The sequence below is a fragment of the Muntiacus reevesi genome, chromosome 1 (genome assembly GCF_963930625.1).
Source record: "Muntiacus reevesi chromosome 1, mMunRee1.1, whole genome shotgun sequence".
Taxonomy (NCBI): domain Eukaryota; kingdom Metazoa; phylum Chordata; class Mammalia; order Artiodactyla; family Cervidae; genus Muntiacus; species Muntiacus reevesi.
The window spans coordinates 148236574-148259935 of NC_089249.1; the positions used below are offsets into that span (position 1 = coordinate 148236574).

General features: G+C 43.6%; 1 protein-coding gene across 1 annotated transcript in view; it reads left to right on the forward strand.

The window, feature by feature from the left end:
* The window catches only part of C8B (complement C8 beta chain), a 41431-nt gene that overhangs the window by 14265 nt on the left and 3804 nt on the right, over nucleotides 1–23362 (forward strand). The window contains exons 5-10 of the mRNA XM_065928946.1: nucleotides 262–394; nucleotides 3790–3987; nucleotides 8859–9099; nucleotides 10874–11002; nucleotides 13479–13642; nucleotides 21357–21510. Of these exons, the coding sequence (XP_065785018.1) occupies nucleotides 262–394; nucleotides 3790–3987; nucleotides 8859–9099; nucleotides 10874–11002; nucleotides 13479–13642; nucleotides 21357–21510 (1019 nt within the window). The remainder of the gene's footprint in view (nucleotides 1–261; nucleotides 395–3789; nucleotides 3988–8858; nucleotides 9100–10873; nucleotides 11003–13478; nucleotides 13643–21356; nucleotides 21511–23362) is intronic.

The following is a 23362-nucleotide window of genomic DNA, read 5'->3' on the forward strand; positions in this document are numbered from 1 at the left end:
AGTGATGAGTGGCTGGAAGGGTATTTAGGCAGAGGGAACAGCCCTCGCCAAGAAGAGAAGGAGCAAAACAGACTGGAGGAAGAACCCCTCCAGATAGTGGGGGACTGGCTTTGTGGTTGTGGCTGGGAGTGGCAGGGGATAAAGCCTCAACAGATATTGAGGGCCACGTGTGCTGCGCCCAGGAATTTGGGTGTCCTTGAGTAGGTTCACCAGTTGGGATTATATCCTCACCTCACCCCCTTTGCCACCTCTTCCCTGCAGGATTAATTTGTTCACAAACAACTTCGAGGGCCCGGTTCTAGATCACAGGTATTACGCCGGTGTGTGCTCCCCCCATTACATACTCAACACGAGGTTTCGGAAGCCATACAACGTGGAAAACTTCACTCCAAAGGTATGTGCCAGTCAGGAAGCCACCTTAGGGCCGTGGCAGGGACCCTGGCAGAGGAGCCAGAAGCATTGGTCCGGACTGGTCAGCAGCCCCCTGCTGGGCCAGCTCAAATGCATCGCATTTTCTCTCTGAGCTTCAGTTCTTCATATGTAGAATGGGTGGTTGTTTCCTCCAGACACAGTGGTGAGGCCCATCTGCTATGTATAGGAGAGGCAGTGCAGATATGTAGTAGCGTAATTATACCAATGACAATAGCAAAAACCGCCATAAAGAGACAAGCACAGCTTAGGATTTAGAGTCTCACAGATGTCTTTGCAACTTACCATCTATATCATCTTATGTACTCTGAGCCTCCATTTTCCTATCTTTGAATTGGGATTTTAAAGGTTCTACCTGCACGGAGGGGTTAAGTGAGTGTAAATGCTTGGCACACACATAATACCTGGTTTAATTGTGAGTCTCAGGAAGTGTTAACTCTTTTTTTAATGAAAAAAAACTATTTTTGCTTTCTTATTTATAACTTGTAGCTTCAGTTTCACATTTGAATCAAAAGCAAATACAGACACTGTAGGTCTTTTATTTTGCCTTTGAAAGGTTTCATGGATTTTCATATATAAACATTGGTATCACAGTGGGGACTTGCTAGCCAGGCTTCCAGAGTTCATGCAGACGTGTGTGTCTGTGTGTGTGCGTGCGCGTGTGTTAGTAGCTCGGTTGTGCCCTGCCAGGCTCCTCTGTCCATGGAATCCTCCAGGCAAGAATACTGGAGTGGGTTGCCATGCCCTTCTTCAGGGGAACTTCTGACCCAAGGATTGAACCTGGGTCTCCTACATTCTAGGTGGATCCTTTACTGTCTGAACCACCAGGGAAGCCCCGAACAATTCTATCAGTGGGGTAGGAAGTGACCCAAGCCACTTAGCCTTGTGACTGGAATCACTGGTCAGTCAGTGATTTGAATGGATGTAGTCAGTTGAGTGGCAAAGATATAGATATTCCAGATGCCTGGTGATGCTAGAGACATCACGACAGACATGCATGAATTCTAGCATCCAGAGACAGCCAGACAACAGGAATCAACTTCTGTTATTATCAAGTCCTTGCCTATTAGAACTAGGCATTGTTCTAAGCATTTCTGTCAGTTATAAAATATTCTACCTGCTGTGATCTCTCCATTTTCACTTCTAATTTTGTTGATTTGGTCCTTCTCCCTTTGTTTCTTGATGAGTCTGGCTAATGGTTTGTCAATTTTATTTACCTTTTCAAAAAGCCAGCTTTTATCTTTGTTGATTTTTGCGATGGTCTCTTTTGTTTCTTTTGCATTTATTTCTGCCCTAATTTTTAAGTTTTTTTTCCTTCTACTAACCCTGGGGTTCTTCATTTCTTCCTTCTCTAGTTGCTTTAGGTGTAGAGGTAGGTTATTTATTTGACTTTTTCCTTGATGGCAAAAACCACTACAATATTGCAAAGTAATTAGCCTCCAACTAATAAAAGTAAATGAAAAAGAACCACCCCCCCCCCAAAAAAAATGTTCTACCAAGATAAGCCTGTGTTATTAACACAGAGCCTTAAAAGCAATCTCACAGGGAGTGGGATTCAGAGTAGACTATGTCACTGCATAATGCACACATAAGACAGAGGGGGAAGACCTGGGTGCCAGGCCTGGCAGTACCCCGGACCCCATTGTACTTTAGGCTAAATTCTTGCTCTGTTCTGGACCTGTTTCCTCATCTGTAAAATGAGAGGACTGGATTGGACAACCAGGTTGGTTGTTTTCATGTCTAAAATTGTGCAGTCCTAGGATTTCCCTAGTGGTCCAATGGCTAAGACTCTGCATTTCCAATGTAGGAGGCCTGGGTTCAATCCCTGGTCAGAGAACTAGACCTCATAAGCTGCAACTAAGACCTGGTGCAGCCAAATAAATACATAAATAAATAAATAAAAATTTAAAAATAAGATAAAATAAAATGGTACAGTCCTGAATGTTAAGCTGCTACCCCTCCTTTCTCTTCCTTCCTGGTCCCCTCCACACCCCCACACAGTTATTGGCTAAAAATTACAAAATGAGTCTTGGGACAAATACACCCTCCCCGTGTTGACCAGCACTATCCCTCTGGCCTCCACTTTCTTTCTTTTTTTTTTTTGTATCTCTATTTTTTAAATATAAATTTATTTATTTTAATTGGAGGCTAATTACTTTACAATATTGTAATGGTTTTGCCATACATGGCCTCTACTTTCAAAGGAGAATCTCAGAGCAGACGTTTCTCCTCCTCCTGGTAACCCAGACAGGATATGTATCTTGGAGTCTCCTCTCTCTGTAGCTGTTTTTGGAGCACTGTGGGAGGCATTGTACAGTGTTTTACCCACATAAACTCAACCCTCAGAGCAAGCCCCACTGGCAGGAACTGTTACTGTCTCCATTTTATGCAGGAAGAAACTGAGGCACAGAGGGGTTAAGCCCAATGTCCAGGGTTACACAGTGAGAAAATGGTGCACCCCACCTCAGGCCTCTCACTCTAGGCCATGTTCGGAATCACATCTGCTTTTCTTCCTCAGAAACTTAAGTGTTATGGGGGACTGCAAGCATCCAGAAGCCAGTGGGATGGGGTGAAGACAATTTGGGGCTGGTTACTTGAGGGCCACCGAGGCAGCGCCCTAGATCTTTCCCTCTGCACAGCACCATGAGCACCAATTTTCGAGCAAACAGCTCCTCTAAGTTCGCAAAGGCTTTCTGCTGTTCTGTCCCTGCGTCTTCCCACCCCCATACCCCATCCCAAGACCTTTCACCAGCCCCTCGTGAGCCGTCACTGAGCTCCTCCTCTGCACCGGTCTGTCTCTCTGACCCCAGATCCATCCCTTCCAACCCAGCCGCTCTTCTGTTCTACCGTGGATTTCCTGGTGCTCAGCCAATTTCCTCTGTTGGCTTTCTCCCTCTCATCTTTGGACTAAGTCCACATTTCAGCAAGTCATCCCAAAGCCCCAATATCTGGATGCCAGCCCCCTCTCTCACAGACCCTCTGTCTTCTCCTCACTCTTAATCTTCTGATACAGCCACACTCGCATTTTCAACCCCTGCAGTTTCTGGCCCCACCCTGCCCTCTCGCATTTCTGCCTGAACCCAAGTCGACAGCCTAGAGTGTTCTCCTCCATTTCTGCCCATTGAAACCCAAATCAAGCACCCACCTCTGAGTGTCAGCTCAGCGTGCTGGGCACATCTGTTTCTCCTGCTGGATCAAGAGCCCTGGGGGTGCAGATATGGGTGCCTCTGAGATTTTTGCATCCAGTGTACTTAGTCTAGTACCTGCAACATAGTGAGAGTACAGTGTGTGTCTGCTGATTTGAATTGAACTGATGTGAATCAAATGACATATGGAACATTTGTTTTCATCTTCCTTCAGACCCAAGGCAAATATGAATTTACGCTGACAGAATATGAATCGTACTCAGATTTCGAACGTAACGTCACAGGAACGGCAACTAGCACGTTTAGTTTCAGCTTGGGTTTGAAACTTTTTGGATTATTTGAACTTGGCTATAGCACCACAAGTAATATTGGCCAACATTTTATTAGCAGGATCAAACGATTCTCTCACACGGTAGGTACCCTTTGCTTGCTTTTCCATTCCTATGTATTCTTTTGAATTTTCATATCCACGGATGTCTGTATACTGTATTGCTATTAGTCCTAACAACCAATTATATTTGTTACATTGAAAAGCTTTTCACAAAAAATACCTTGGTCTTACATTAACTTTACTTTTCAGAAAGACCAGCCAGTGGTGGCCTTCTATAATTATTTACTCTACTTTTTTAGTATGGCATTGTTTTTGTTTATTTTTAAATTGTTTTGATTTTATTGGAGTATAGTTGATTTACAGTATTGTGTTATTTATTCAGTTTTAATATTTTTATTGAAGTATAGTTGATACACAATGTGCTAATTTCTGTTGCAGCAAAGTGATTCAGTTATACATATATATATATATGTGTGTGTGTGTGTATATATATATATACACACATATATATATACCTTCTTTTTCATTGTGGTTTATCATAGGATATCGAATATAGTTCTCTCTGTACTCTCATTTTCTTATTTCTTTTTGTACTCTTATTTACTAATAAGCTTTTCATTTGGTTTTTATTAAACTAAGGAGCATAGTTTTGCCAAAACTAAATTATTTCTGAAGACTTTTCAACTCCCAGCAACTTGACTTCTGTTCTAAACCTTCAGCTGAAATTCCCCTCCAGAATGTTATCCAAGACCTCATCTCCAACTTCTTGGAGCTGTTGATGGAGTCACATTCCTATTTCTCTTGGTTGCTTTCTGCTCCTTATCAGTTAGTTTTCTTCCTGGTTTCTAACAGCCCCACTTGTTCTCTATCTAATTTTTGGTCATCCTTTCTTCTTCCTCTATAGCCACCCACCCCAAGTGTCCTTTTCTACTCACCCTGCTCCTCTACCAGGGCAAGCATGAGCCTCCACCATCACTTCTGCCCTTTCTGGGAAGCTCAGACCTGCTCCACCCACTCTTCTGGGTATCATTATCCAGATGCCTTGTGGACACTCCAAAGCAAGTTCCTCCTCCCAAGCTCTCTGTGCTAAATAGCATTCTTTTCCTTCTGCCTTCCAGGCTAAGAATATCTGAGTCGTATTTGGTTCTCTTTTCTCTTTATTCCCACATATGGCTTGTGGCTTATGCTAAGTCACTTCAGTGGTATCTGACTCTTTGCAACCCTATGGACCGTAACCCGCCAGGCTCCTCTGTCTGTGGGATTCTCCAGGCAAGAATAGTGGAGTGGGTTGCCATGACCTCCTCCAGGAGATCTTTCCGATCCAGGGATTGAACCCATGTCTCTATGTCTCCTGCATTGACTGGCAGGTTCTTAACCACTAGCGTCACCTGGGAAGCCCATCTGTGTTGGCCACCAGATCTTTCACTCATCAATATTTCTTTTTTTGTATTTTTTTTTAACTGAAGTCTAGTTTATTTATAATGTTGTATTAATTTCTGCTCTATAAAAAAGTGGTTCAGATATATATACATATATATATTCAATTTCACATATAAGTGGTATTTTATGGTTATTTGTCTTTCTCTGTCTTACTTCACTTAGTATGATAGTCTCTAGGTTCATCCATGTTGTTGCAAATGGCATTATTTTGTTCTCTTTATGGCTGTGTAGCATTCCATTATATGTATGTACCCCATCTTCTCTGTCCATTTATCTGTTGATGGACATTAAGTTGTTTCCATGTCTTGGTGGTGATGGTTAGTCGCTAAGTCATGTCAGAGACTCTTGTAACCCCATGGACTGTAGCCCACCAGGCTCCTCTCTCCATGGGATTTTCCAGGCAAGAATACTGGGGTGGGTTGCCATTTCCTTCTCCAGGGGATCATTTGGACGCAGGAATCGAACCCAGGTCTTCTGCCTTGCGGGTGGATTCTTTACTGACTGAGTTATGGCTATCCAATATTTCTTAATCAAACTCTGATTACATCTTCGCTAGCCTAGGCCCTTTCACCTCTGGTTTCAGCCCTCCTAATAAGACTCCTGTCTTTCAGTTTGCTCCTTCAAATGTATGTGCTGCCAGAAAAATGCTTTTCTGATACTAACCTGATTGTATAACCTGTTCCCTATTGCCCATATGGTGAAGGTCAAAGCGTGTGACTTAGTGGAAGGGGAGCAGTTGGAATGGGACGTAAGGTGACAGGAGGGCTTGGAAAATCTTGGATTCCAGAAAGGACCATGTGTATTTATTCCCTGGTCACTGAGAGTTTGCTGCATGGGCGGGATGTGGTAGAAAACTAATCTGAGAGGAACATGGAGGAAATTAAAAGTCTACAGTGATTTATGTGAGTAAAAAGGAATGGTGAGGGGCTTAAGTTCTGCTGCCAAATTACCAACCAGTAGAAAATGAGCCATAAACATGAATTAGACTGCAGTCGTCTCTGCTTGCTTTTCTTCATTTTCTCAGCCGTGAGCTTCTCAGGCACAGAGGTTGTTTCTTTCATCTTTAGGTTCAGGATGGCACTTGGTAAGTGCTCAAGACTAAAATATAGTGGTGAAGGACAGGACTGATTAAAAAGGAACTTGCTTGTTAGGAGGGAAAGAGAGAGGTACCATCCTTGTCTCCTTTTCTCTTTCCATCTCTCTCCCCTTCCCTCCCAGCTCCCTGATTTAAACAGCCAGTTACATAATGTTACCTCATGCTAGGTACTAAACTAGATACCTGGAACCTAGAGACAAGTATAACATAATTCTTGCCTTCAAGTTCACAGTCTAGTAGGAGCAGCAAACATGTATGCAGATAACAGTCCTGATTTTGACATCAAGTGTAATACAGCATGCATGTGTGTGTGCTAAGTCACTTCAGTTATGTCTGACTCTTTGCCCACCAGACTCCTCTGTCCATGATGTTCTCCAGGCAAGAATATTGGAGTGGGTTGCCATGCCCTCCTTCAGGGGATCTTCCCAACCCAGGGTTTGAAACCATGTCTCCTGTGGCTCCTGTGTTGCAGGTGGATTCTTTACTGTTGACCCACTGGGAAACCCCAATACAGCATGGTTTATTCTATAAAGGAAATATAAGCAACATCAGTGCAGTCCTGGGAGGTGGAGTGTCAGGGAAATTCAAGAGTGCCATCACATAGAAAGCACAGCTAAGCAGAAATTTTAAATATGAGAAGGTGTGTGCCAGGCAGAAAAGGGAGGGAAGAGCATGTCTGGCAGAAGGAATATGTGCAAAATTATATTATGAGAGAATGACAGCTGTGGGGAAGAGTAAGACGTTAGATGGATATTGAGGTACGATGTAGGTGGTAGAGAAAAGTACAATATGGTGGAGGGTGGATGTCATGGTTGTAAAAGTTGAAGCCAGGAGGCTATTGGGGAACAGAGCTTGACATTCTTATATTCAGAGTAATGGAGTTGATTTTATTCTTGGGCAGTGTAGAGGCCAATGCTGGGTTTTGTTTTAAACCCAGAGTGGCATTTAATGGTATTAACAGTTTTTAGGACATCAACTCTGATTGAAGCACTGAGGGCAGCTAAAGGGAGAAAGGAGATCAGTGGGAAAGCTTTTGTCATAACCCAAGCAGAAGAGGAAACCTAAAATATTTAGAAAGACCATGAACAGAGCATCTAGCGACTGCAAAGTTGGAAAGATGAGGAAGAAGGAGTCATGGATGGCTGTGGCAGGACTAGGATAGGGGAGCAGGGCAGGGAGCAGAGGTGGCATGACTTATAGAGCTGACAGGTCAAGCTGGCTGAGAGTTTTAAGATGCAGGAGGAATGTGCATTTCCTAATTATTCACCTTTTCCCCAGCCTTCACCGCAGTGTAGGAACGCCTCACCTCGGGTTACATTAACATCCCTGGATGTTTGCCCTTCATCTAGCATCTCCATCTTTCAGTCTCTTCCACATACCAGGGATCACCAAACTTGTTCTGTAAAGGGCCAAAGAGTAAATATTTCAAGCTTCACAAGGCTGCAGGGTCTCTGTAGCAACCACAGAGCTCTGCCATCATAGGGTGACAACAGTGATGAACAATGAACAGATACGTGGGCATGACTGCATTGCACTGAAACTGGATTGCAAATCCAAATACCAGATCCTACGTGCAGGCTGTGGTCTGCTGACACTTGGCATGCACTGCAGCGTCCAGCCTTTCTAAAACATCACTTTTACTTTTTCTTGGGTACCTTTTCTTCAGAGTTTAAAAAAGATCAACTGCCCCCTCTCACCTTCTGAGATGGTCCATCCTTTGTCTGTGGAGTGTGTTTTTCCCATGGCTTCTCTTGCCTTCCAAGATGGCCCACACTCGGCTGTGCAGTGTATAGCTCCCTGAATAAACATTTTTTCTCTTTAAAAGAGGCTTACCTGGTGGCTCAGATGGTAAAGAATCTGCCTGCAATGCAGGAGACTTGGGTTCAATCCCTGGGTCAGGAAGATTCCCTTCTGCCCTGGAAAATGGAATAGCTTTTGACTCCAGAATTGTGCCTGGAGAATTCCATGGACAGAGGAGCCTGGCGGGCTATATACAGTCCATGGGGTTTCAATGAATTGGACACCACTGAGCAACTAACACTTCTTCTTTTCTTTAAAAGAAGAAGCATCAACCAAGAAGTTGCCTTTGCCGGTCAGCACACCCCGTCTCCCCTTAGAATGGTGCACAGGCACCTGCTGCTGTCTGCCCTGTCTGCTGCTACTTCCCTTCCTTCTCCTTTCTATTTGCCACTGTAAGGAAATGAGCAAAAGCAAGCTCTTCCAAGCCAAAAAGAACATCAGAATATTTCTGGAAAATGAAGGCTTGTCAAAGGGGCCATCTTCCCTCAGGTCTCCTAAAGGAATCATGAGTGATGACCCCTGGCCAGAACATCGGATGATATTTGCAAAGTTCATCTTCTCATTCCAGATTCCTAACTTTAAAGGTCTGCTTTTCCCTTGTTGGTCTTTCATTTAGAAAAGCAAATTCCTGCATGCGCGCTCTGACCTTGAAGTAGCGCATTACAAGCTGAAACCCAGAAACCTCATGCTGCATCACGAATTCCTTCAGCGAGTCAAGCAGCTGCCCTTGGAATACAGCTACGGGGAGTACAGAGATCTCTTCCGTGATTTTGGAACCCACTACATCACAGAGGCTGTGCTTGGGGGCATTTATGAATACACACTCATCATGAACGAAGAGGCGATGGAGAGAGGAAGTATGCTGGCCAAGGACCATGTCTTCACTAATGGGATACATGGAACCATGAATTAACAGGGAGAGAGACTTCTATTCCTTGTTGGGGGAGGGGTTATAAGTTATGCTCCCCTTTTCCTTCTCCCTCCCTGCTTTTCCTTTCACAGTTTCATTCGCAGATTCCTCTTCCTTTGTTGATGTGTTGATGGTGGTCCTCCTCTGCCAGCCCTCTCTCTGGACAGTCCTGTTTTCTACATAACTCCCTCTAGACAATAACATCTAATATCCTGGCTCTAAATGCATTATACATGTAGATGTATATGTCTGTCCTGGATCTCTTCTGTGTACTGAAGAGCTCATGTAGAAATGCCTCTTTGAGATCTCCATCTGAATGTCTACTGACCATCAAAAACTTAATATGCCCCCAAGGAGAACTTTCATATGTTTCTTCTGTAGTCATTCGCATCTCAGAATGACTCCACCATTCAATCAGCTTTGAGGTGATACCAGTGCTGCTGGTTTCTAAACTACACTTTCAGCAGCAATGTCTTAGATTATCTGAGCTTCCAAACTAATATTCAACTCCCATTTTCCTTCCACAATCCATTCTCCATACAGATATTACGGGTCTTTCTAGTTGTAATCAATGTCAAGTCTAAAGTATGATTTCTTCCTCCCAATCCTGTACTCTTTCCTGCAGTGTGGCATTTGTCAGGTTAAGTGACCTGCCCCAGGGCACCCAGGTTACAATGGCAGAGCCAGGTTTCAGTTATAGGTCCAGTGAACTTGCAAGAGGACAGAAGGCATATAAGGTAAATTAAGGTCGGTGTGGCCTCCCTCAGTCTTGCCAAGATTAAGGGTACTGTCCTCTGTACCAGAGGTTTCAAAAGTACTTGTACTTGTCATAATTCCTCTGATTGCTTTCTACAGAAAGGTTCTATGATCAAGTTGTGGAAACATAATAGATCCCACTTTGAGAGTTTCACAGGCATACTGAAATCAAGTGACCTCTCCATCACTTTTGATACCACATTTATCACACCGATTTGACTGCAGAAGCCTGGTTTCTTGTCATTCTTGCTCTTAAAAGATATATGAGAGATATCATCATGGGATTCATGTTTCAAGGAACATGCTTTGGGGAAAAGTGATCCACACCCATGTTTCTAGTAATCCCAGGTGTTAAAGCTGTTCTCGTCTCCCTTCCCTGACCTCAAATGCTCTAGAAAGGTGTTCATATGTCATATGGAAGACTTCGGCAAGCCCAGGATGGGAAGATGCCTTGGGGAGAACTGGAGAGGAATGGATGGAAAATGGTCCAGAAATGAAGACGAAATGAGGGAAATTGGTTCTTCTCTTTGCCAGGGACTATACCAGACATTTCATAAACATTATCTCAACTGATCAAGTAACTGTTTGTACTACATCAAAGATTAGAGAAGGGAGGATAGCTCATAGCAACCTCTATTCACTGCATCAGTGCCTAGAGTCTTGATAAGAAGCCATGTTTTTAGAAAGTGACTCTGAACTCATCCTGTCTTTGGAGAGCAGCAAAAAACCCTCTGATTATTTGGAGAGGCTGAAAGGGGAAGTTGATGCTGATCTCGAATGGGGTCTCTGCCCTGGTGCCAGGAGCTGCCTGCTTTATTTCTTGTTCCTAGTCTGGCCACCCGTTAATTTACACCTTAGTCCCTGTGAGCCTCCAGGAAGGGTTTGGCATCAGGGATCTACTGCAGGAAAAGGCCCAGGACAAATTGCCATTTTAGGTCATGAGCCTCTTTTCTTGCTTCCTTCAGATTACTCTCTTAAGGACGTCCAGACCTGTGCTAAACATGATTTTAAAATCGGCGTCGCCATAGAAGTGGTCTATTTGAGGCTGGGTGTGTCAGGGGCCAAGTGCAGTGACATTCTCAATGAGATAAAAGGTGAGTGGCAAGGGCATGTGACTTCTCTGCTTATCATCCTTCCTTCTCCAGCAGCCCAGACCTGTCACTCTTTAAGCTAAAGTTTGAATATTCCAAGGCATTTCAATTAAAATACTAATTCATTCAATAAAAATCTACCTAGCTCCTACTATTATTGGTATGCAGAAATGAATTAGATGGTCTTCCTATCTTCATGATATTCACATGAGTAGGCAAAGAATTAAAAAATCAAGGACAGGGCAGTGACAAGCACCAAACTCAGTCTGGCTTCCTGGAACAGGGATCATTTGAATGGCAACTTGAGGAATAAGGTATCAAGGTTGCCTTTAGGCAGGGGAAAAAAAAAATCTAACAATGAAAATTTGCTCTGGGGGCCAGAAGTGGGCCTGGCTAGAGGTAGGATGCTCTAGGCTGGAGAGGTAGGAGCCAGGTGGAGGCAGTGGGGGTTACAGTTGAGGCAGCTAGTCCTTACCTGAAGCAATGGGCAAGATGGAAACTAGAAAAGCAGGCAAAGCCACGAGTCATGTAGCAGAGTCCACATCGCAGGTGAGACTAGGAGTGAGTGCTAGAGCCAATCTGGGAGCAGAGATCTTGGCAGCCACATAGGGGAACTGGGAATCAACACTGAAAGTAGAGTAGGAGAGGGAAGCTGATCAGCAGGGCTTTAGTCCCGAACTCTTCTGCACCCTGAGTTACTCTCCTTCACCTGCTCTACAAACTAAGCTTGTCCCTATTTCTATGATCATATGTGAATGAAGAGGTTCACAGCCAAAGCAAAATAAAATAAAACAACAACAAAATGCACTGCTGGTCTAGAAGAGTTTCTTGTGACTGATGTGCAGTGGATACTGTTTGTTTATTTTGGTGGGGCTGGGTTGGAACATGCATTCTACATAGGGAAACATACATGCTTTTCAAAGAAAACTTGCAAAGTAACCCCCCATCCAAGTTACTGAATAGAGCATTACCCAGTACCCCAGGACTCTTGTCAGTTACAACTCCTCCCTCCCTTTGGAGAGAACACCATCCTGAAGTCTCTGTTAAACATGTCCTTCCTTTCATGATAGTTTTACCACCTACATGTGTTGCTAATATCTATAACTTAGAGTTGGGCTTCCCTGGTAACTCAGTGGTAAAAAATTCACTTGCCAATGCAGGAGATGTGAGTTCAATCCCTGGGTTGGGAAGATCCGCTGGAGAAGGAAATGGCAACCCACTCCTGAGTTCTTGCATAGGAAATCCTGTGCAGAGGAGCCTGGTAGGCTACAATCCATGGGGTTGCAAAAGAGTTGGACAGGACTTAGCAACTAAATAAAAGCAATGACTTAGAGTTGCTTGTTTTTGAACTTTATATGGATGAAATGTAATCTTCCAGTTCTGGGTTTTTTTATTTTGTTTTTCTTTGATATCATGTTTCTGTGTAAAACTATAGTTGCATAGTTTTTTATTGTATGAATATATCACTTTGTTCATTCTGTTGTTAAATTTGGATTATTTCCTGTGCCAAGCCATCATATTCAGAGCTGCTATGAACATTCTTACACACTCTTCTGACACACATGTGCAAGGGATTCTCTAGGGAATGTACCCAGGAGTGAAATTGTTGGGTTGTAGAGTATGTACTTATTCTACACTAGGCAATACTGAGATTTTTCTGAAATGGCTGTATCAATTTACAGTCTGACCAGTAGTATACAAGACTCCTTTTGTATGATGCTCAAGTGCTGCAAGCTCAGAGTGGAATAGTCACTTTATACCAGTTCCTTTGGCATCAGGCACAAGAAAGATTAGAATAGGAATGACTTACTGATATAATTGAAGGCTTTCTGGGAAACTGCTTGAGAAGTCAAAATAATGAGTAGACATTGGAAAAAAAAAACAGTAGGCATTATTTGGTGAGTATCTATTACATTCATCCTTACACCTTATAGATTTTCCCACTTTTGTCATATGAGACAAAGAAGTGGTATAGTTCAAAGGTTGGGCACGGTACTGTGAGAAAATTCTTTCCCTCTAGTGCCTAAGATTTCGTATCTGCAAAGGAAGGATTATATACTTCCTATTTCATACTGAAGATTAGGTGACTTAATACATGTACAACATTAAATTAGTGAATGATACATAAATGATGAATAGTCTTTGTCTATTTACCTATATAGCATCTGTCCCTATGTATGTATGTATGTATCTAGCAGTTATTTTCCATAGACTCACTTAGCGACTGTCACTTACAGATGCTAAAAATAGATATCCCTTTCTTGTCCTGTCTCCAGCTTGTGTCATATACGATCGAGTGCACTGCCCGTTTGCGCTTACACTGTGACTCCCTTGCTGGCAGGGATGCGTATTGTCCCACTTACATCTCCAGGGCGACCTCCCTGAATATTATAGTTACCAGGTTGTCAGGTGGGTTGCAGCAAATTTCAAGGTGTGAAACTGGATCCCCTGACATGCCAGGGCTCCGTATCCATTCCAGACAGAAACAAGAAGGACAGCATGGTGGAAGACTTGGTGGTCCTTGTACGAGGAGGAGCGAGTGAGTATGTCACAGCCCTGGCATATCGAGAGCTGCCGACAGCGGACCTGATGCAGGAATGGGGAGATGCGGTGCAATACAATCCGGACATCATCAAAGTGAAGGTACGCGCACCCACCCTACCCATCCTTTCCTCTATTCAGAAAACAGCTTCTGAAGGGGTTCCCTGAGCCAGGGTATAGAATACAGAGCTCAATAAGACACAAACCCTCACCTTGAGATAGATACCTTATAGTAGAAAATGTATCCAGAGTGAACTGATTGTGATATACTGCTCAACACCAGCTAGAGACCCCTCACTGCCTCTCACTTGGGCTCCCAAGTTGCCCAAGTAAGTTAACTATTGGCTTCTAGTTCCAGGCTTAAATCAATATTTTTGCAGTTCATTGGGGAATCCTTTATTTAGGTATTTGTTCATGTAAACATTTATTCCTGCAACCATCAAGTCATTGCTAAGTTCCTGTGATGTGATGGGAACTAAGGCATTGGAGGAAAACAGAGGAAGGTGCAAGGATGAAAAACGCAGTCTATGCCGAACAATAAGATACACGTGTGCATCATTGTCTTACAGGACAGCATAATACATAATGGTGATCACTAACACGTTTTGGGCTCCTACCATGTTCATGATACTCTGCCAAGGACTTTGGGAATGTTATTTCATCTAATTCTCATGAGTCTGCAAATTTAGTACACTTATCTCCATTTTATGGCGATAAAAATTCAAGGTCACAGAGGTTTCATCCTTCTGTGACTGCTCAAGAGTCCAGACCTGAAAAGCTGACCTCTTCCCTCCCCTCCAGATTTTCCTGCAGGTTTTGTAAATAGAAAATAATGATCCCAACCACCTGTCACCCCCACAATGGCAGTTTTACAACCTTAAACTAAAAAGACGTTTGCTAGAGCAGTGCTGTCAGGCACGTCCGCGGGGTTGGTCCTTGCCTGTGGGTACTTCAGCACGGTGTCTGTGTCACATCTTACACTGCCCTCTTCTTGCCGTTGTCTGTACAGTTATTGATGGTCCGGCGTCCACCCTCCGGAGATTTACTCTTGCAGCCAAGGAGAGGAGTTAAGGGGCTGGAGCTCTGATGAGAGGCTGTGCAGTTCCCCAACTTGGCAATTTTCCAGTGTCTTTATTTATATGTCAACTGCATGGTTGCTGCAGAACAAGAAGGCTGCCATTCAAATCCTTTCCTCTGCCACTTATTCAGTAGTGACACTTAGGGCTTAGTTGCTGGCAAGCATCGAGAAAGGTAAAGTAAGCCATAACTTGCTGGAGGCTCTAGAGAAATCTGGGATGGGCTGATGACATGGTGACATTGGTTGGTATCGCAAACAAGCATGGGAGAGAAGAGAGTTCATGGAAGAATAGACCCCTGGTCTTTACTTTTTTTTTTTTTTTGGTCTTTACTTTTTACTGATATCTTACCTGGGTTTTGTTTTAAACTTAGAATTAATGGATTGCTCTGGTTACCTATCCATTTAGGTTGGAAATACCATCAAGGGCATTGGGAATGTCAAGTATCCAGCAGCATGAGATATGATAATGGGATGTGTGTGGTGTGTGCTTGTGAGAAAGAGAGAGAGCACATGTTAGCATTCTAAGCATCTCAGACCTGCCACCATCCTGAGAGATGTGGCACTTTACCGACGGCACAGAGGCTTCCCAGCATATATGTGATGCCCTGGAAAGTATCGTATCTACCATCAGTGCAGTGCTGTGAAGGGTTGTGGAGACTGAAAGGGGAGAGATTAGAAAATCAGAGATGTTTCCAGTAGTGGCAGAGGTGAAATTGTTGAAGTCTTTTATGCATTTCTCCTATATATCCCTAACTTGAGTTGGAAACATCTGTTGTAGTCATAGATTCTTTCTGGCAAGAGAAAACTGTGTATGACTTCATATTATCTCAAAATAATTCTCTGTAGAAGCAGCTTACCAGGTAGTTGGAGCAGCAGTTGCTTTCCAAGAGAGCAGAGACCACTCGATAAGGAATTCCTAGACACGAGAGTACTGGCCAAGGCTCATGTACATAGCCAGTCTTAAAGATCAATATCTGAAAACAGTTCCTATAGGAGCCTGGCAGGCAGGAAAGAAGGCCAGAGAAGAGCACGTTCCCATTGTTTACTGGTGAACGTTAGATATAGAGAGATGGCGCTTTGTTCAAAGAAGAGGTAGAGAAATCATTGGACATATATAAAGACAATTTTGAACACAAAAGATTGAAATTATATCCAAGATAAAATAGACAAGTATACATTTAAGCATAGAAGTAAATTTTACAATATATTTGCTTTGTGATTATAAGAAAATAAAGAATTTATGAACTAAAAAATAGAAGCCGAGATGTTTAGACAGTAAAATCAGATGAAAAGGGAAATGGCTGAATGTAGGAAACCAAAAGCAAAATAGTAGACTCAAAACCTACATTGGAAACTATAAAGAACAGAATTGACACTGCAGAAAATTGAGTCAGTGATGTGGAAGGTGCTGTAAAAATGTTCCTATAATGCAGAAGCAAAAGACAAAGAGATTAAAACAATGATATAAAAGAAATATGATGGACAGAGAGTACAGAAGTGGAAATCTAAAACCCAGAGCATTCTTCCTGAGAAAGATACAGGATTAAATGTGAAGATGCATTAATCAAGCACATAATAAGGGAAACTTCCCTGAGCTGATAATGCAAAATGAACAGCTCATTGAAAAGCAGGCAAAAGTACTGAACATAAAACAATACTGAAACACAGCGTGATGAAATTTTTTACTTTGAGGAACAAATAGATCCTACAAAAATAGAAGTCATACTGATCTTAGAATTCTTCATAGTGCTAAATGCCTAAAGATTGTGGAGTGACAGCCATGGAGGAGAAAGCTTGTGTCCCAATGAGATGGTCTTTAAGGGATGAAAAAATTCCTCAAGACATTCTGAGGAGCCTGGCAATAGAGGATGTCCAATTAATTCTGAACGTCAGACCAATAAGGAATATTTTTCTTAGGATAAGCATCTTTCAAATATTTCATGGGACATATTTGGTGGCTCAAATGGTAAAGAATCTACCTGCAATGTGGGAGACCTGGGTTCGATCCCTGAGTTGGGAAGATCCCCTGGAGAAGGAAATGGCAACCCACTCCAGTATTCTTGCTTGGGAAATCCCATGGACAGAGGATCTTGGCGGGCTACAGTCCATGACAAAGAGTCAGACATGACTAAGTGACTACCACTTTTTCACTTCATACTAAAATTTCATTTGTTACTTATCTGAAATTCAGTTTTAACTCAGAATTCTATATTTGATTGGCAACCTTAGTCACAAAGTCTGTCATCCATGTACATATCCACTGTGGTTGGTGTGGCTAGGTTGTGGTCTGGGGTTCAGGCTATGGAGAGTCCGTGGTACAGAACGTGGCATGACCAAGTGTAGAAGGGAAAATACAGTGGTGAGTGGTTCAGTGAGGCATCAGGAGAGCCTTGGTTATGCCCTGTATAACAGCCTAAAATTTCAACAACTTAATCCAGCAAAAGTTTATTGCTCAGTCACATGTCATGTCCAAAGTATACTGGTAAAGGGGCTTTTCTGAATATCACTGTGGGATCTGGGCAGTGGAGGTTTTATCTTGTCATGTGCTCCTAATATCGTCACAGCAATGGTAAGGGAATGGGAAAATTCAGCACACTCTGTTGCCAAAGCTTCAACCTGGAAGGGATGCTCCCTCTGCTTACTTCTCACAGCTCAGAAAATGTCACGCTGCAAACCTTCCTTTAAGGATGGTTCAGGGAAAAGCAATCCTGCCAAGTGCCCAGAAGGAAAAGAAGCTGATACATTTGGTAAACAGTGATTATGGCCATTACACTTTACTGAAGCAACTCATTCAAAGATTCTCTAAAAGCAAGTTACTCTGATCAACAGAAGGTTTAAAATGTAGATGCCGTGGTAGCATGAATCAGTAAGATATTTTGGACTTAGACTGTCAGATCTCACTTGAAATAATAAATTCTGAATTTCAAATAAGGAAACCCACAAATATTATTAAGTGGAAGGTAACACAACAACAAAATAATTTGCCACACATGAAATCTTTCATGTGTAAGGAATGATACTATTTATAAGAAAAATATCTCAAAGAAATAGAAAACTCTCAGAAGAACTCAGATGATAAATAAGCAAAATTTTAACTTCTCAGAAATAAAAATGAAAAAGTAACACTACAAAGTATCTTTTGCCTATCAGATTAATGATGATTAAAAATCTTTAATACTCAACCTTATTGGGAACAATGAGATGGAACCTTTCATATTATGAAATAGGACTATAAAATGGTACAACCCTTTAGGAAAAGAATTTAACTGTATATATCCAAGACATTAAAAATGTTTACAGTGTTTGATCCGATAACCCTAAATGCAAAAATTGACTATAGAAATAATTTTAAAAGTTGATAAAGATGTATCTATAAAGACCCACCTCATTTTATGCTGCTATAATCTCACTTTGTCTGAAGTTTTGCTTTCTGAGGTTCAGTTACTCATCATCAACTGTGGTCTGAAAATATTAAATGGAAAACTCTAGAAAGAAACAATTTTAAAGTTTTTAATTGCAAGCCATTCTGACTAGTGTGATGAAATCTTCCACTGTTCCACCTGGGATCCCCAGCCATCAACACCATCTGCTCCTGACATCCAGCCCCTGACATGATCATGGTTCAGTAATCCAGGACCACCCGAAGCAGGTGAACTTTCTGATGACACATCAACAGTAGCCTGATGCTATGTCATAATGCCTCTGTCATTTACTCATTTCATCTGATCATGTTAGGGCTTTATGATCTCATGTCATCACAAGTAGAAGAAGGGTAAGTACAGTATAATCAGATATTTTGAGAGACAGAGCACATTCACATAATTTTTATTATGGTGTATTGTTATAATTGTTCTATTTTATTATTAGTTCCCATTGCTAATCTCTTATCATGCTTAATTCATAAATTAATCATAGTATATGGGTATAGGAAACAACAGTATGTGTTGAGTTTGGTACTCTTCATGGTTTTGGGCAATCATCAAAGGTCTTGGAATGTATCCTGACTAGTAAGGGAGGACAACCATATTTGTAATAGCAAAAGGGAAAAAGAAAAGTGGAAACAACCTGAAGATTCAATAACAGGGTATAGTTGAATACATCATAGTTCACCAGTACAACAGGATACCTTGTAGTCATGAAAATCATTTTGTCAAGGATTGTTGAATAGCATAGGAAAATGTTCATAATATGATATTAAGTGAAAAAAGTGGAATGTAAACATGTGCTTTTCTTATGCCATCAATTTGGTATAAGTATCTGTCCATCTACCCTTCCAAAAATATATTCTGAAAGGGCACAAACCGCAATGGTAACAATTCATATCTTCTGCTGCTTACTGAGTGTTACTCTGGTAAATTTAAGTTTTCTGTGCCTCCACTTTGCCATCTATAAAATGGGGATACAGAAGTCTATGTAAACTGTGGATACAGAAGTCTACCTGACTCCTAAGATTGTTGTGAAGGTTAGGATGGATAAGGTATATTTTTAGTTCGGCAGCTAATGAATGCTAGCTATGACAATAATCAAGAATGCCAATCACCAGGGTCCATTATAGGGAACTGCATGGAGTTTTATAGACTGCGCCTGCCTGTCGTGCTGCACTTCAGGGGGTTGCAAAGAGTCGGACACAACTTAACGACTGAACCACCACCAATATAATCAACAGTTTTCACAAGTGCAGGTGTGCTGAGGACCCAGTGATCAACGTGAGCAGCTAGGATTGGGTGTCTGCAGGAGAAATGTAGAAGAAAGAGGGAGGAAGGGAGGAAAGAATGAGAGGACAAAAGAGAAAAAGACAGGAAAAAGGAACCAGCAAACCAAAAAAAAAGACAAGTGAGCCACCTTAAGTTACAAAGGAAACTGTGGAGGGAATCTTGAGGAATTGCTGCCAAGTTCCAAAGCAAACTGTCCTGGAGAACCCTGGAATAGAGGTTGGAAAGGAGAATAATCACCGTTTTTATCACCAATTTTCATGAACTAGCACAGATGAAGCACAGATTTGGGATTAGAATCCTGGCAGTGCTATTCAATGCGTTCTTCAACTTAACCTCACGTGAAATGCGCTGGTAATTGCTCCCGTTCGAAGGTGAAGGAGGATCACAGCACAGCCCCTGGCACACAGTATATGTGGAAGTGCCACTGACTTTATCTCCTGAAGCAGATCTCAGAGCTAGTAGGAAAATGCCTGGTAGGTCAAAAGCAGGTTAAAAGCAGCCTTTCGAGGTGCTCTGGCAGGGAGAGCAGGCTGTTGGAGGAGCTCATTGTGGGTGTACGGCAACCCCCTATGTACCCCCGCCTACCCACCATGTGTGGCCAGAAGCTGGACCATTCTGCAAACAGCCTCTGGATCAATTCATTGACCACAAAACGGTGAGACAATGGGACCACCAAGGGGCCTTGCTTTGCCCACTGGAGTGAAGGTCAGCATCAGATGCATTAAGAAATGGAAGCAATTTTCTTCCCACTGGAGGCTTCTATTAGGCATGATTGCCTGTGTTTAGACAGACCCTAAACTCTCCAGGACCGGATTAGGGCAGGATTACAAGCAAAATCTGGCGAGGAACCTGACCCTGGAGCTGAAACTCTGAGCCAAGAGCCTCTGAACATGTTTAACTACCTCTTTGGACTTTGCCTCTGTCTTTTCCAAGGCCGCAAACACCCCCACATCCATCTGTGGTCTCCTACTCTCAGACACTGCCATGCCCACTGAGAGCATCTTTCTCTCTGCTTGCCACACCCTGGCCTCCATGCCGGCTGCTGTTACCCTAACGAGGCCTCCCCTTCCCTTGTCATCCTTCTACCCATTCTTATTAGCCGCTCTCACTAAGCTTGGGGCTGGACCTTGGAGACACAGCTGAGCAGTATATAGGTTTGATCTTCAGCAGCTTACAATCTAATTAGAGATGAAGGAAAAGGGACTTCAGCCCCAAACCTTGACCACGAGGGAGAAAGGAGGTAGAGTTTGCAATGGATGAGTAGCGAAGACAGTATGCTGAGCGTTTCATAGTAGGAAGGTGTTCTGGAAGCTTCAGAGCTCGGGGGAGGTTTCCCTCATGGTGACTTTTGCATGACATGAAGGATCTTCACAGGTTTGTGGTGGGGGTATTGCTGAAACAGGGCTCCTATAAGACTTCCAAAGAGCGGTTTGCAAATTGCCTCCCTTTCCCACCAAAGAGAGATTAACCAACTGCTCCTCTCTACCCTGGTTGCTGTCCTGCAATTGGAGAAGGAAATGGCAACCCACTCCAATATCCTTGCCTGGAAAACCCCATGGACTGAGGAGCCTGGCAGGCTACAGTCCATGGGGTTACAAAGAGTCGGACACGAGTGAGTAACTTCATTTTCCTCTCTACCCATTACGAGTTACCACTTTTGCCTGTAACCACTGTTCTGTAGGTATCCATTGGTATGACTGTCTGTATCTCTAGATTCTGAGTTCTGGGGGAGTGAAGTGGGGATTTTATCTTATTCCTTACTATGCTTCATGCCTGGCACTTGGAAGGTATTCAGCAAGTGTTTGTTGACCTGAACTTGAACGGGCTTGTTTGTGGCTATTGGATGGGAAAGAGAAAGGATGGGGTGTCTGTCTACGTGCTGTACCGTCCATCCAGTTCCATATGAATCCACTGTGATCTGCATGCACCAAACCTGCCCATTGCTATGGAGCCTTACTTTGGGCTTTTGTTACTATATGACCAATGGATTCTGTTGAAATCAATGCCTTTGCTCCTTTCCCAGGTAATGCCTCTGTACGAACTGGTGACAGCCTCGGACTTCGCCTATTCCAGCACAGTGAGGCAGAACATGAAGAAGGCCCTGGAGGAGTTCCAGAAGGAAGTCAGCTCCTGCCAGTGTGCCCCCTGCCAGGGGAACGGAGTCCCTGTCCTGAAAGGTACCGTTTCCAGTGTCGTTTGTGGAAGCTACCATCTGGATGGGCAGATCCACACACCCTCCAGAGGTGTGTTTCTAGGTCAAGGTTTGATGTGGATCTCCAGGGGAATTTCTAGGTCATTTCTCAGTCCTCTGCCTCAAGCCCCAGACTGTCATAAAGCTCCCTTCTTTGTCTCAGAGGAAAAAATTACGAGCCCCTGGCCATTTGGAGCCTTTTAAAATCTGAGCCTCTCCACCCTGGTTGGGCATTAGAACCACTGGGGATCTTTAGAACTACTGACGCTAGGGCCCCAAATGTGGTCTTCACATGAAACTCTAGGGAAGAGACCCTCATCAGGATGGCTAAATCCTCTCCTCTTCTGGCAGTTCTACTTTGTGGCTGGAGTGTGACCCACCTTCTTGGAGCACAGTGAGGTGGGGTTGGACTAAGGAGGCGCCTGTACTCAGGTGGGACTGATGGCAAGGTGTACAATGCTCCTGTCAAGGTGCACGTGAGAATCGCCCAGGGAGCTTCTCACAGACACAAAGCCCTGGGCCTCAGCCCAAAACAGTTAAAGCAAATAACTGGGATTGGCCTTTTAAAAATACTACCAGATAATTCAGTGTACAGTGAGAGTTGGGCAGCAGTTCCACAGCTGAATTCACTGGCAGACAGAATCCATGATTTTGCTGAGCTTTTAGACTAGCAGGAGAGCTAGACTTGACCCAAAGGTGGGACTGAAATGTACCAGTGTTAGAACCAGGAAGTCAGAATGCAGGCAGCTAGAAGAAGCTGCTTGGGCTGCCAGGATACCTAGGTTCTAGCCACAAGGGAAAGCACTGAACTGAAGGCAGGGACGGGCTGAGATGCTGTGGCCTGTGACAGGGAGTGGGGAGGGACTTTGGGACTCTCTCCTGGTCAGACAAAAGGCCCTCCCTGGGCCGAGCAGGGGAAACCCCTCCTGCATATCCTGGCCATCACGTGGTGAGACAATTGGAGGATGGGGAGGTGGCAGCATGGATGGGCCACGAGAACTTCACTGCTAACTTGAGGGTCACATCCGGGGTCACTGCAGTGGGCAGAGCAAACATGGGCAGAGCTGGGACCTGGGGTCTTCTGCTCTTGTTTTGATAGGCTGAGGAAGGGTCCAGTCCAGCATAATGCTGAAACAGGGTGCCAAGAGCACCTGAGTACAGCAGATTCCAGCCCAAGGAGCCAGCCGGCAGAACTCATGTGGATAGAGTGAGCTCAACAGAGGGGACATGAGAGGAGATTTGTTCTTGGGAGAAAGAGCCCACCTGCTCAGCTGAGACAGACGAATATGTGTCTGGCTTCTCAGAGGGGATGGAGACAAGCAAAGCAGGCATACGTGACAGCCTGAGGATGGGGAGTTCTCCCTCAGGAACAGGACCTGTAAGTGAGGGTCAGCTCAGCAGGACGTAGGATCCATTCACCTGCTCCAGATTTTGATCTAGGGTTGCTGAAATCCCCCTTGCCTTGTGTGTAATGTGGCCCTAGAAACTGGGACTCCCTGGAGGCTCTACTTTGGAGGTGAGGGAGAAAAGGAAGCCAGAGGCTGGAAGGGCCTGGCCTGTAAAGGACAGTCCTGTAAAGAGAGTTCATGTGGTTGATGTGAGAGAAGCTCCAGGGTGACATGTGGCAGATTAACATAAAGAATAATTTCTAAAGTGTCAGAACCAGCCAAAGGTAGCATGAAAGTGAAAGAAAGTGAAAGTTGCTCAGTTGTGTCCGACTCTTTGCAACCTCATGGACTATACAGTCCATGGAATTCTCTAGGCCAGAATACTGGAATGGGTAGCCTTTCCCTTCTCCAGGGGATCTTCCCAACCCAGGGATTGAACCCAGGTCTCCC